The sequence below is a fragment of the Ambystoma mexicanum genome, chromosome 11, assembly GCF_040938575.1.
Source record: "Ambystoma mexicanum isolate Mex_15411 chromosome 11, UKY_AmexF1_1, whole genome shotgun sequence".
Taxonomy (NCBI): Eukaryota; Metazoa; Chordata; class Amphibia; order Caudata; family Ambystomatidae; genus Ambystoma; species Ambystoma mexicanum.
The window spans coordinates 1,438,541,136-1,438,555,569 of NC_090934.1; the positions used below are offsets into that span (position 1 = coordinate 1,438,541,136).

A 14,434-nucleotide genomic window follows, 5' to 3' on the forward strand; every position below is an offset into this window, starting at 1 on the left:
AGCATTACTTTGCTGTGTGATCACTTGCTGCGAGATTACATTTTTACCTGTCATAGTATTCTCTGTGTCCTCTATGGTCTCTTTCATCGTTGTACTGATCGTATGGTCTTTTACGGGAAGCATTATTTTGTCGATAATTCTCAGAATTTCGTCTGGGGTCCCCATGAGGACGACGGTCATCGTAGTGGCGATCCTTAAATCGGTTTTGCTCATATTGGTGTCTTTCTCCCCCCCAGGGCTGGTTGCTATTTCCAACATATTCAAACTTACGTTCTCTTGGCCAGTCGCCTCTTTCTACACAAAAGAAACAAAGCTTTAAGTTAGGTAAAAATAAAAGGTAAAATATTCAAGAAGTGACGGAATAAGCTCAATATGACGGAATGATGTCAAACAAATATTAGATGTCTTCATGTGCTCTTACAAGGGTTAGACCTTTCTGGGGGCAGGGGCACTCATTTTAAAGATCACATGGCCCAGTTCCTGTTTAACTAAAATAAAACATAAATTGCACCCAGGGAAGGTTGCTCAGCCAATCAGGTGGCTGGAATAGTGGGCAAGATTACACAGTGTACCACCCGCTGTTTCCAGCCACCGAAGGCTCTTTCCTGGGCAGCAGCATCTTTTTCTTTTTTTAATGTGGTGAGGCAATAGGGAGCCTCTCCCAGTTATCTCCCACACACCTGCACCTCTGTAAAGAAAGCCTACCCTTTCCTTCCCCTCCCACTTACCTGTTGGGCTGGAGCAATGGCAGCAAACACCTACACACATAATAGCACAGAGCTCATCTCTCGAGAAAAAACAATGACTCACACCCTAGGGGGAGAGGTGGTGCAGGAGATGGGGGTGGGGGTGTACAGGCGGCTAATCGCCAGTAGACCTTGCGGAGGCCCTCAGGACTGGCAGCCCATTACCAGACATGTATGGCTCCCAGCTGGGCATGTTTGCTACAATATTTCATGGAGTTCATGGGCAAAAACGGTGATGGATTTTAAACTGAACAGCCATGTCAGTCAACAACTTCTGTGTTGTGATGTCGCTTCTGATGATACAGCATTGTTCCCATAGACCAGTCATCTTTGCTTTTTACATGGTGCCCACCACCAGGTTCATCTAGGCTTGTACAAGGCACAAGGTCCCGGGTAGGTACCAGCAGAAGGACATTACCCTTTGTTATGCACCTTTGCACAGTTCTAGGGTTTGTAACTGTATGGGAGTATTATCAGGAATGTGCTAATTTCCTCCACCTTAGAGACCCCAGCAACTTTGCTGGATTATGAGGACTTGATTTTTTTTTAACCTGGAGAGAGTGAGACCTTTTTTCCCCACTCTCATGTATTTTAATGTGATTCTTGAACACTGCGTTTCTTTTGGTTGTGGAGTCTGAAAAATTCCATAGACATCATATTTACATTGTGTCACACAGCACCTTCAGTGCAGTGACACAGGGAAGTCTCTTTAGATTTCACAAAGGTTTAAATGCCTTCTCTTGGATAACAACTGTTTCCAAGAGCAGTGAAGTGAAATTGACTCAACTGTTTAAATGTAACTTTCTAGACCCAGCTCAAATGATCTTACAATAGGGTGCTGGAGGGGTTACTTAGTAGCCCCGTTGTCTAGTTTCTCATGTAACTCTTTTATGTTACCCTTTCGTACAAGTAATGGCTGGTGGCAGTGGTTTTTCTTACCATTGTGTGTTTTTAAAGCACCCCTGACTGCCCATTTTGTCAAAATGGCCCCGGTCTTCTTTTTTCACTGTTTCTTTATGGAAAGGTCCTTCTTGAGTTTTACTCTGCGCGCCAAACCAGGTTTGGCCCCATTGCTTGCTTTGCGTTTGGTAGGATTCATGAGTGAAGCCTGCCTCTGGCTCCAGGGTGTCTATGGTGGGCAGGAAGTGAGGGAGGTGCCCGAAACTCCCTGTGCTTAGTCTCCTAGGAGACCCAAATGCACTCTGTGATGATTGGCTGGCAGACTGTCCGGCAAGGAGAGCCAACCTGCTGGGTGACTGACAGCTAGGCTGGAATGAATGGGGGAGAACTGAATAAAAGACAAGGCTTTTGGCTTGGAAGGCAGAGCCGACCACTGGACAAAGGAACCGAAGAAGAACTTAAAGAGGACGCCTGCTGCAACTCCTGGACCGTTGGTTTGCCCGGTGAAGCCCTGCTGCTGTGCTGAACTCAACATTTCCCTGCAAGGTCAACTTCTCGCCTTGAGTTGGTGGGACCAATCAACTCCAAAGTAAGCCACCTGGACATCCGTCTCGGAGCTGGTTGAATTTCCACAGGGTGCTGCTGGAAACCGAATAGCCAGGGAGAGGAACACCAGATTGTGTGCGTTGCCTATAGGTTGGCCAAGAGCTCCAGGAAGATCCTCTGGACTCCCAGGAAGTAGGACTGACCGAGCCTGAGCCACTTCAACAGAGTGCTGGACCCCAGAAGCAGGGAAAGTCTCGACAGCCAGAAACCGCGGTGTTGCTATTTGCGGTAGTCCCGAGGAGCTAAAACACTGAAGTGCCACTTGTTGGAAAGATTGCCGGTTGCGAGCGGTGACCGTCCCATTGTCTAGCAGGAGTCCCCGAAGTCCTCCCTCTTGTCCACCAAAACTGAGGCCCAGGAACAGCGAGATCTGCAGAGCTGCACAGGAACAGAAGTCATCTGCTGCACTTTTTCTTCATTACAAAGGTACTGTAAAACTCTGAGATAACTTACCTCTCATTGTAGAGTTGCTTGCATCTTCTACTTCTCACAGGTCTAAACAGCTTGTGGCCCATTTGGTTCTTCTTTTCTTCAAAGACTTCTAAAACTTTGCGCAAAGACTTTTCTAGTTACCTACCAGAAGTGCTTCATCCTATATAAGGCTTTTGCCCATTGACTTTGGCCTAGCCTGTTATATTGAACGACTTGGATCCCGTAAACCGAAAGTATTTGCCTGATTAGGAATATTTGTGGTCTCTTGTTGTTCTAATAACTAACTTCTAAAAGTATTCTAAATGCCAACAGTAAGATAATAATGTCCCCAGCACTCTAGCTATTGAAGTCACCTGAGGGTGTAGGTTGTGTCTGTGGGCCATCCCAAAAGGGTCTTGGATGATTTAGAAACTAAGAGTGTACAATATTGAAGTGTATTTGTGTGTTACTATTATATTGCTCCCTCCTGAAAAAGGCTTATTCTAAATGACTGATAAATTAATAATTGTTTATTCAAGAAACCTTGTGTGTAAGAGTTTATTTGAGTAATTGTCACTGTGATTCTCTGTGTAATTCCCCTACAGCTCACATTGACCCCTCTTGAGATAAACCTGGCTGCTCAACACGCTACCAAAACTGTGTAGTACAAGCTTATACCAAAGGTTGGGTTGCGGCTACCTGTAGTCAGAGTTGTTTGTTGTGTTCCCAGAGGGTACTGCATACAAATGTTGCCTAACAGTTACAGTTGGCTAAGAATGGCCTCAATATATGCACAGTAAAGGGTTAAGAATTAGTGACAAGGCGCGCACTCTGTTGCCAGTCAAGTTTTCCTGCATTGACTTCTCCTCCAAACGCACGTTTTCATAACTCCATCAATCTTCTGGGAGGCTGTGTTTCTTTACCTTTTCAGTCTTGTCTATCTGGAAGAAAGGTCACAAATCTTTTCACACCGTTAATGGAGTTGAGCGGCTATGCAGCCAAACCTGCCACAAACTCATGGACGCCTCAAGTAACGTCCTCTGTATACACAGAGCCAAGTGTACCTTCCGACTTCAATGCCATCCGTTTTTGACACTTGCCTACGCTGGGTGTAAGGGAGATTTTCCAAATGCCCTTTGACAAGGGTTTAGATAGACCAACCCATCAGATGAACGAGAGTTTCCCTTAAGTTAAATACATTCCTCCTGTAGTAGATAGTGTCACGAGAGGATACCACATAACACACAGATAAAGACATTTGGTTCAACATGTTTATTAAAGAGAGAGCTTGGGGAACGCCCATCAGGAATAAAATAACCCAAGATCGACGACAGAGTGCAAAAAGAGTTGTGGTTTGAGGGAAGATGGGTGGGAATGGGAGGAAAATCCTATAGATTTCACTCAGCAATGGGCGTTAAGTGGGTGGGACACATTGCCAAACTACATAAATCTATCCTCATATATCATCTGCATTGAAAAGCATTACAAACCTACATTCAGAGCGCTTATTTTAATGACAATAGTTTTGGCTTTAAAGGTAGCGCTTTCAGCGCCACCTAATAGCCAAAACTAAAAATGACCTACACCTGGTAATGTTCTTTGTGATTATGTTCCTTCCATCATCAAAACCTGTGTCAAAGTTCTCCTCGACACCTCTGTCGAAGACTTACTCGATGCCAGTGTCCTGAACGGCGCTTACACCTAAAGCTCCTTCGATCTTATCGAAGCCAGCGTCGACAATATCGACGCCTTTGTCTCAGGGCAACATTGATTCCGGCACCAGTATCAACGCCTTTGGCAAAACCAAGGTCAATGCCCTCACAAACCATGGGAAACATTTTTCACCCTGTGCCAAGAAAAGACTTTCAAGTCTGTGGCCTCTATTTATGAGGATGAACAATCCTCTGAAGAGATTTCCCCCCTTTTGGGGTAAAATATGGTTCAAGGGATGTTCCTGAAGAACTAATTGACCCTCAGTCCAAAATGTCTGACCTCTCGGACTGTCTCCAAACAGCTAGTGGTATAGACACGTCACCTGAATTGGAATTTGACAAACCTGACCCTACTGATCATGCAGACTCAGCATATAGAAATATATATATATTTTTTATTGTTTATTTGTTTTTGGTTCAATTACAAAGAAGTAGAACCTTTACAAAAAAAGAGCATTAAAAACATAAAATTTACAGGTTACATTCACATTTTACACTTTTTTTTCTTCCTTTTAGTTTACAAATAAAATCAGTTTTCATCTATTTACATTTACAAAAAAATAAAAAAAGGAAATCCTGTCCAAGTAAGAACTAGGAACTAATTAAAATTAAGCAATTCATTTTCTATATGCTTGCAGAAGCTAACCACCTCAAAAATTAGAGGTTTATGAAGACCCTGCATCATGCGAGCCCAAAGAAATTCCAAGCACTCCTCAAATTCAATATTCACAAATTTCCTCAAACGATTTGTTCTTATTAATATAAAAAAAGGGCATTCAAGAATCAGATGCGTCATAGTTTCCATGGGCTCATTACATGATGGAAAACCACATTGAGTTAATTTGCTCTCCTCTTCCTGTTTCCAATTTGCAGTTCTTTCCCTGGTATGGAATAAGTTAATCCTATAACGTATATAAGTATTCCTAGTATGATTGCAGGGGAATAAAACAACATGATCATATCTTGGTATACGTAGCTTGACAAAATTACTGTATTCCTTGTACAATTTGTAAGTCGAAATAATGATAGACATGCTTAATGAATTCAATAATTGCTACATTTTGCAATGGTATTGCAGAAAGGAAGCCGAGGAGGATGAATCCAACATATCCTTTAGGTCTTCATATAATGAGTTCCTTGGCGGAAAATGAATTTTTACACAGTTGGATAATTGACGCCATTTCCAGCGTCCAGATAATGCCACTAGACCCAATTAATGACGAATTATAGCATTTGGTACAGACATGGGTAGGCGCATTACAGTCTTAATAATGGATCCCTGTGTGGAATCTAAGAATGCACTCAGGTCACAAAGACACATATCCAGGGAATACAAGATGACACTTTCTATTTTCAGGGTCAGGAAGTCGATCAATGGTGTTAAAGAGAATTTGCAATATTTGACATATATGATCTTAAGTTGAGATATAAGAGGTCTGATCTTATTTCTAATAGTCTCTACCCATGCTTTGATCGAGTTATGAGACGACAACTTGTATCCTAGATAGGTTGCACAAATGATGTGAGGTATTTGAGTTTTCATAATGTACCATTTGCAACGTTTGGTGTTAGTTGTGTTACCAAAAGTCACGATAGCCGTTTTTGCTGGATTGGGTGTCAGATTATGCGCCATTGCAAACTCCTCAAAAAGGAGTAGCTTCATTTGTAATCCAGCCGGAGTGGGGTCAAAAATAATAATAATGTCAGCAAATGCAACCCATTGTAGGCAAAGAGTCCCAATTTTAACAGAGAGCAGGTCCTTCAGTGTCCATACTGCAACAAGGTCTGAAAGGTATAAATTAAAGAATGTTGCCGCGAGGTTACATCCTTGTTTCAGACTGAGAAATGTAGGGATTGGCTGAGTAGTTCTGCCGTCATCTGCAATTTTTTATTTTATACGAAGTGTTTGTATGCAGTTTAATGAACCAATAGATCAATACCATGGGAATCCCCATGTTCATCATTTTTGTCCATAAAAGGTTTCTAACTACGTTATCAAACGCTGCTAACATATCTATCATGGCTAAATAGATGGGATAAGAGTTCTTACCTCTAGTACACGCTATCATATGAGCCATGATAGTAGCGTTTAAGGTAGTACTCATGCCTTTCCTGAAACCTATTTGATGTTTCGAGCAGAGAATATTTTTGGCTATAAAACTTTCAAGGTCATACAGGAGAAGAATTGCAAACAATTTTGCATCTGTGTCATTTAAGGAAATTGACCGATAGTTGTTAGGCAGAGTCGGATCGCCCTTTTTAAATATTGGAACAATATTTGCTGATACCCAAGAAGAAGGACTCAAACCTAGATTAATAATAGAATCAAATTTAATTTTCAGGATCGCAGCCCAAAATTCAGGGTTAGTTTTGTAGAGGCATGGTGGAAGGCCATCTGGACCGGCTGCTTTCGAGTAGGATAGTCTTGAGATCGCCCATTTGAGGTCTTCAAGTGGCCATTCTAAACAGGTAATCTTACTATAACATAGTGTTACACATGGAGTGGACTCAAATTTAGTTGTTATGTAGTCTCGCCACATTTGATCTGATATACAATTAGACGTATCCAACACAACCTTTTTATCAACACTTTTAATTGTGCGCCAGATTGATCGGGTATCATGAGATGAAATAGATCGTATGAGATCACAATTATCTCTATTATATTTCAAAATGCGAATGTGCCTAAGATTGGATTTATATGCCTTGAGAATTAGTAAGCGCTTACTCCTACTTGAAATTACATCCAGCTGCATTGACTTGAGTTGTCTAAGTGCCTTATTTTCTCCTTTTTAGACACAGTTAAAGTCAAAGGGGTGGGGATGGTTTTTCCTAATGTATCTCTTACTAAAAAGTATCAGTGTATTACTAATCAGTTCAGAAAAATGATTAATCAATTGCATATCCATTTTCATATTTAAGTAATCAAGTGATCGAATTTTAAGAGAAACATGAGTAACAAATTGCTGACACAGACAATGACTCCATCTAATAGAGAGACTAGGACGATCAGTCTCTACCAGAGCTAACGCTGGCTCCACAGCCAGCAATTTGCACTCTAATTTCAAGGTGCATGAAATACGTGCATGATCACTAGATGAGATATTACTGATGTGAAGGGGTGATGAAAGAAAAACAAGAGTTTGGGTAACAAATATAAAATCGATCATTGATGATTTAGTACTTCGGGACAAAGTACAATGCGCTTCAGAGTCTTTGCTCACAACCATATCCATATCCCAGTCATTTAGTAGATCTCTAAATTTAGCACCCCTGCCAATTGATAAGTTAGATGTTTTAGATAACCCTGTCACGCTTGTATCTCGAACATCACAATTGAAGTCCCACCAATAATTATTTCTAAAGATTGATATTGGTTAGATATAGTCTCTAAGCAATCATCTAATTCGTCTAACATTGGTTCAATTGAAATGTCAGCAGGGTTCCAGTAAAGGGACAATATTAAGATTGCACAGCATTTAGGCAATTTAGTCTCCAACAATACGCCTAGCAAGCTTGCCGATTCCCATATCCATTTTGATTGAATGTTTACAGATTTATTGAAATTGAGAGGCCTCCACGTGGCCGCCCTTGAAGGGATCATTTTGCGAGCATACAGTACGTGGTACACCCCGGAAATGAGAAGGAACACGTTTTCATTGTTTCTTGTAACAATAATATAGCTGGCTGATTCTCAAACAAAAGTGATGAGAACCAGCCAGTGAAATTAGCAAAACCACACGTATTCCATGATAAGACCTTTAATAAAGTGTTATCGGGATGCTATGAGGTAGAAGACAGATTTGTAGACCCCAAAATAGCAGTAAGCATAAGCGCAAGCCATGGAATGCCTTTTGCTGTTGCTACATGGTTCATTAGCGCCTGTAGATCCACATCAGTGTTAATATTAGCATTTTTAGGAAGCAAGTTTGTCGTCAATGTCTCAGCAATAGCAGGGTTAATGTGTGCCAAAAAACCATTTGCAGTTGTTTCCAATTCAAAGGTTGATAAACTAAAACCTTGATTTTTTAGCTCCTCTCGACTGAACCAAAGGAACTTCAGAATGGACTCAGAACTTAGATAGCATACAACGCTGCAATTGTTCGACTGAGCTATAGAAACTCTCCGAATATCTTCTGTCTTTACCATTCTGAATTGCGGAATTCGGGAGAATAAATTTGGAATGAAAGAACGATGTATTTGCTTCCCAACAGTGGAGATAATATCCCCTTCAAGGCCAATAAGAAAGATTTTTGTCTGGTTCTAATGTATTTTGAGAAGTTATGTCTTCCGTTCATGTAGGGGGAGGGTTTTCTGCCCTACTCATCTGTGGTGAAGGTGAGAGGTGCTCATTCTTTGGTGGCGATACCTTCAGAGAGTCCTCATATAACGCCTTCCTAAGCATTTCAAGAATGTCATAATGAGAGGTCTCCAGGTTTTTCCGCTCTATTCGAGGAGGAAGGGTAATTTCCACCCTAGTGAACTCCAATGGGAGCGAAGTGATTTCAACATAGTTTCAGCATTTACGGAGCCATCCGCGAGGATTTTCCTCGTGGTTTCGTCTAACTCCAAAGGGAGCTTCAGCGGGTCCTCCTTGGAATTTTCCATGATAACCCTGCTAAGTGCAGGGCCATGTATGGAAATTCGATTAGGAGCATAGGTCGTTTTTATGGGCTCACTCTGTATTAGGTGATTTGTTTTCGGAGCGATAGAAGGTCCAATAATACACTCATTAGCCGCAGAAGGGACCATATCTTTGTCAGTTGACATAGTTGGAGAAGGAATCTTGGATTGCCTCGGAGTAATGTCGAGTTGAAAGACCTTTCCTTTGCCATTTACCATATTCAAAGGATTCGAATGATTAATAGTGTTCTGTTGCAAGTCAACCTTTTGTGGGCTTAATGACTCAATACCTACAGCACTATATGATTTTCTTTTGGACAAAATGGACTCATTGATAACTTCAGTATTATTAGTGTCAATAAGCTGTATGTTTAAAGGATCCTTCCTAGATGTACAGTGTCTTCCTGAAATCGGAAAGTAACTGTTCAGATTTAGTTTTGGATGGAGCGTGGAAGCAGTTTCTATCAATTTTTTCTCCTTAGCACTTTCACCTGTTTCACTGTTAAGGCAAGAGGCTTTAACAGGAGTATTAACTTTAGGAGATTTAACGTTAGACGATTTCAAAGAATCCACTAATTTTTTTGACATAGGTTCACTATTCTTAAGTCGAGATTACTTTTAAATTTGTACTTGGGGTTAGGATAAGAGCCTCTTGACTTTCTTTGGATAGTTGGCCTAGGTCAATACTTTCCTCATCGGAAATTGATATCGCAGTTTCTTGATGGGCGGACGGAGAACCGTCAGAGAGTTGCCATATGGAGGTGTTAGGCATATTGTTCAGGGTTTTTTTAGCCATTGCTTCTTTCCTCCTCTTAGCATATCGTTTCACTGCTCTTAAATGAGTCTTTTTTGCACGGCGAGACAAGAAGGAAAAGTTCTCATCGCTAGTCAAACAATCATCATCTTTCTGCTGTTGCTCATTAAGAGCTTTCACCAAGGTCAGTGGACTATCCGGTGAGTCAGTAGGTATGTCCAACTTAGCAAAATGAGTAGATATTATCAGATTCATACCTTCAATTGATAATTTAAATTCTTTGATTTCATTGGTACAATTGCACTGTGCAAGCATGACAGGAGCATTTGGCACCTGAGGAGAAGAGAGCAGGGCTTCATTACAATATTGGGTACCTTTCTCACATTGAGATGGATCAGTGTCCATACACTGCTTATTAAGTGTTCTAAGGGTGTCAGCGGCAATAATAAATCCTTCAATCTTGTCCATTTGGGAACATAAGTGATGCAAAGTTTTTTTTAACATCCTTCAATTCCAAGTGGGTTAAATCATGACCCTTATCCAGTAAATCAAGTATTTTTATCATAACAGGGAAGGTACATGGAGATCGCGAAGCCTTCTCCGTAGAATCAATGGGACCATCTGACAATTCATTTTGGGTCGGCTTGATGAATTCATTCATCGGGTCAGGTGAATAAGATAGACGTGGTGGCTGTAGATCACAGTTGGGTATGTGAGGGCTGTCCCTATTAGGGTGCTTTTCAAAACTTTTATCACCCATTGTATGTTGATTTGCCCGTTGGCTCATTTTTAAGGGTCCATAAACAAGGGGAGTTAGCATACCGATTGCATAGGACACCTGGGCATCAAGGGCAGCCATACTTTTTTTAGTAGACTCATGTTGATCATTAAGAGATAGGTTGGGTATAGGGGATTCAGACCCACTTCTGTAAGCTTCCTCTTGGGGGTGACCCACAGAATTATACAAATTCTCATGGGGCGGAGAAAGTGCCAAAGGAGGGTTTTCAGTGGCATGTACCATGACCACACGCGGTGGAAGTCTAGGCACAACCAACTGCTCCCCCAAAGTACTTGGAATCGTTATTTCTGGGGTATAAGGTTCTATGTAGGAAGTGCGGCCATGGGAAACCTGCGAGTCGATACTCAAAGATGTAAGTGAAAGAGTACCAAGTTCATTGGTTTTGCTCCGCAAGCCGCCTGCCATTGTTACACGTGCGGCAATAGTTTAAAGAAGTATACAATCGGGCGAACTCAACAATCTTAATTTAAATGAAAAATAATAGAAACCACGTAAATTCAAGTTAAAACTGAACTAGGTGAAAAATAGGATTCCAGAGAGTAACTAAACACCCGAAACACCGAAGCAGCGAACAGCAAACAGTGCTTTGCTGGTGCGGCGCGGGTGCGCCTGGGAGAAGCTACTTAAAGAAAAGTAGCGGGCGGCACTCTGTGTGGGGGAGCGGGGCTTCACACTCAGGGAACACCTTTCAGAGAAATGAGAATAGAAAGGGAGGGGTTAAACACAAAACGTATCAGAATAGTTTAAGCCCAACCATACAATACACAACCACAAACGCACAACCACAATGGGCTATAGTGTAAGTAACACGCAAGGAGTCCAATCACCTCTGCAAAGTCAGGCAGATCGGTGTCCCGGCTAAAGACGTCCTCCTTAAACACGAGGAGCAGATGAACAGCAGGGCTTTCCGGGCAAGTCGAAGCTGCAGCGCGGAGACAGCAAACAGTGCTTTGCTGGTGCTTCGCGGTGCGGGTGCACCTGGGAGAAGCTACTTAAAGAAAAGTAGCGGGTGGCACTCTGTGTGGGGGGGGCAGCGCTTCACAATCAGGGAACACCTCTGCAAAGTCAGGCAGATCGGTGTCCCGGCTAAAGACGTCCTCCTTAAACATGAGGAGCAGATGAACAGCAGGGCTTTCCGGGCAAGTCGAAGCTGCAGCGCGGAGACAGGAGACAGCAAACAGTGCTTATAGAAATATTATGAATAGGGTGGTGTTCATGGGACATGACAGAAATTCACAGTCAAGGTCCTCAAAAGGATCCTGTTCTTCCTTTTCACACAGCACTTCAGAGGAAGGTTATGGCCGCATGAGAAACCCCAGAATCTGGACCAGCAGTGAACAATAATGTTGCTAGGAAATATAGACCACCTTCCTCTGACCCAGATTGTTTAATTAAGCATCCTACACCTGAAAGCTTAGTAGTCCAGACAGCTACATCCACTAGACAATCTGCATACCCTTCTATCCCCCCAGATGGGGACGATAAGAGAATTGATGCCTGGTCTTGCAAGATTTTTTCTTCGAGCAGTATGGCTTTAAAGCCCACAAATGTGACTTGCACCCTTGTAAGATTCACATACACCCCGGGGGATTGTATTAGTGCGGCGGCTGAACATATTCCTGAGGGCGATGAACGAGACAGCTTCTTTGCGATTGTGAAAGATTGAAAGGAGCCTATGGGGGAATGCCTTCAATCAGTACTGGACACAGCTGACAGCATCAGCAGGTCCATGGCGTCTAGCATAGTTCTATGCAGGTTTAATAGGGGTTCTGGGTACATACTGCATTGTGTGATATGATTGCATTGATGGGCCTATCTCCCACTATAGAGGTCCCTCAAATTTAATAGGTGTTCTGGGCACATATTGCATTCTGATATTTAGATTGCATTGATAAGTCTCTCTCCCACTATACAGGTCTCTCATATTTAATAGGAGTTCTGGGGGCATATTGCATTGTGATATTTAGATTGCATCGACAGGCCTCTCTCCCATTATACAGGTCTCTCATATTTAACAGGGGTTCAGGGGGCATGTTGCATTGTGATATTTAGATTGCATTGACAGGCCTCTCTCCGACTATACAGGTCTCTCGAGTTTAGCAGGGGTTCTGTTTCCCAGACTGCATAGTACGATATTCAGATCTCATGGATAGACCTCTAGACAGGTCTCTCAAATCCCGCTGACCAACTCACTCCTAAAGTGAGACAGAACCCACCAGTGAATTCTGGTGGAGTGACACCTTGATTAGCGGCTCATGCCTCATCAGGCGTAGGTTCTAGCTGCGCCCCTCAGAATCACCCATCAACTAGTAGATATCCTTCTTAAACCCACACCGGTTGTGCACTGCAGTGAACCGCACATAGGGAGACGGACACTAAAGAGAGCCACCGATAAAACCTAACTATATAACCCCTAACCATCCCTCCTACCCCTGTCAACACAGCAACTGAACAAGTCGGCTACATCAGCCGGAAACACCACCTACAGACAGAGCGCTAAATGTTAGCAGACAGCCTCCACACCCTTTACCACACCACGAGACAACCAGACAAAAGCAGAACCAAGTGGACACCAGCAAATAATTAAGACTAAACAACTCTCTATCTTGTAATGCCACGCAGACGACCCATTCCGAGCGAAAGAAAAAGAGAAGAAAGGACAAACACTCAGGAATAGCAACAAAGAACCATAACTACAGAATGCACCCCTGCAGTCAGGAACAAGAATCAAACCAACACAGAGAGAAGAGACCAATCCCTCTACTTAACCCCTTACCTCGCTAACAACTGGTCACCAGAGCAAACCAACCCAACGCTAGATGCAGCAACATCAAACTACCCAACACAAACGTGCAGAAGAAGGATGAACAACACAAGAAACAACAAACACACGACCGATGCAATAACACCTTATATTACCAAAGCAAGAAGAACTTCCAATCAACAACCACAACTCAGGGAAGATGAACCGGATGAAAACAAAAACCCAAGACAGAACCTAGAAGAACTCTTCGAAGACACTGATACTGAAGGCAAGCGTCCCCAAACAGCACGATCCTCCCCGCAATGAGAGACAATGAAGGACTCTCCCAAAATGGGAATAAGGCCAAGACAGAGTGCGGGTGAGCGTAAATGGGAGTTTATCAATCAGAATAGGGCATGCAAAGAACTCTGCAAACTCCGAGAGCGCTCTGTCTGACAATAGCAAAGACAGGCGTATATATTTACAAAAAACGTCATAAGAACCTACACACTATAGGGGGCACAAATTCATGGGGATTGGGTGGCGACGACTAACTATAGGTGCTGCTGTGATGTGGTTGGCTTTGGCTGGAAGACGTCATTGGGCAGCCTCGTGGGTTGGGCTGGGCCTGGCCGGGTGGCGGAGTTCTTCCAGGCGGTGTTGTGGGGCCATCGTGGCCAGTGGCAGAGATGAATGTCTTTTCCTGACTTATTAGCCCTATGCCATGCACACCGCAGTCATTCGAGCATTTTTAGTATTATCTTCTTCAGTAAATCTTACAATAGGTTATACAACAGGTTAATGCAACACAGGAGGAATGCACCTTGTGAGGGGACTGGAGGCAATACGTCAGGGCATGGTTACCAGTGTCCTGTTGACCGGGGCCATAGGTCGAGGGGCTAAGCTTCAGGGCCTGGCACGGGCGGTACATGTCTTTCTGCCTTGTTAGAAGTTGTTATGGATGTTCCGCTGTGTGTTGTCAAAGTGTTGGGTGTCTTTATTGCACAGGGCCATAAGTCTGAGGTGGTCCGGTGGGTTGTGAGGTTTACGAGGGGGCGCGTATGTTCAGGCAGAGGTTTACTGCTGTGCTGTAAATAATGCAAGTGGCGGGTGGTGGCCTTGGGTGCTACAGAGGGGGTT

At 43.0% G+C, this 14,434-nt stretch overlaps 1 protein-coding gene across 4 annotated transcripts in view; it reads right to left on the bottom strand.

The window, feature by feature from the left end:
- Nucleotides 1–14,434, bottom strand: part of CHD2 (chromodomain helicase DNA binding protein 2) — a 1,289,637-nt gene that overhangs the window by 22,912 nt on the left and 1,252,291 nt on the right. For all 4 annotated transcript variants that reach the window (XM_069625070.1, XM_069625072.1, XM_069625071.1 and 1 more), the window contains one exon: nt 48–294. In XM_069625070.1, coding sequence (XP_069481171.1) covers nt 48–294 — 247 coding nt within the window. The remainder of the gene's footprint in view (nt 1–47; nt 295–14,434) is intronic.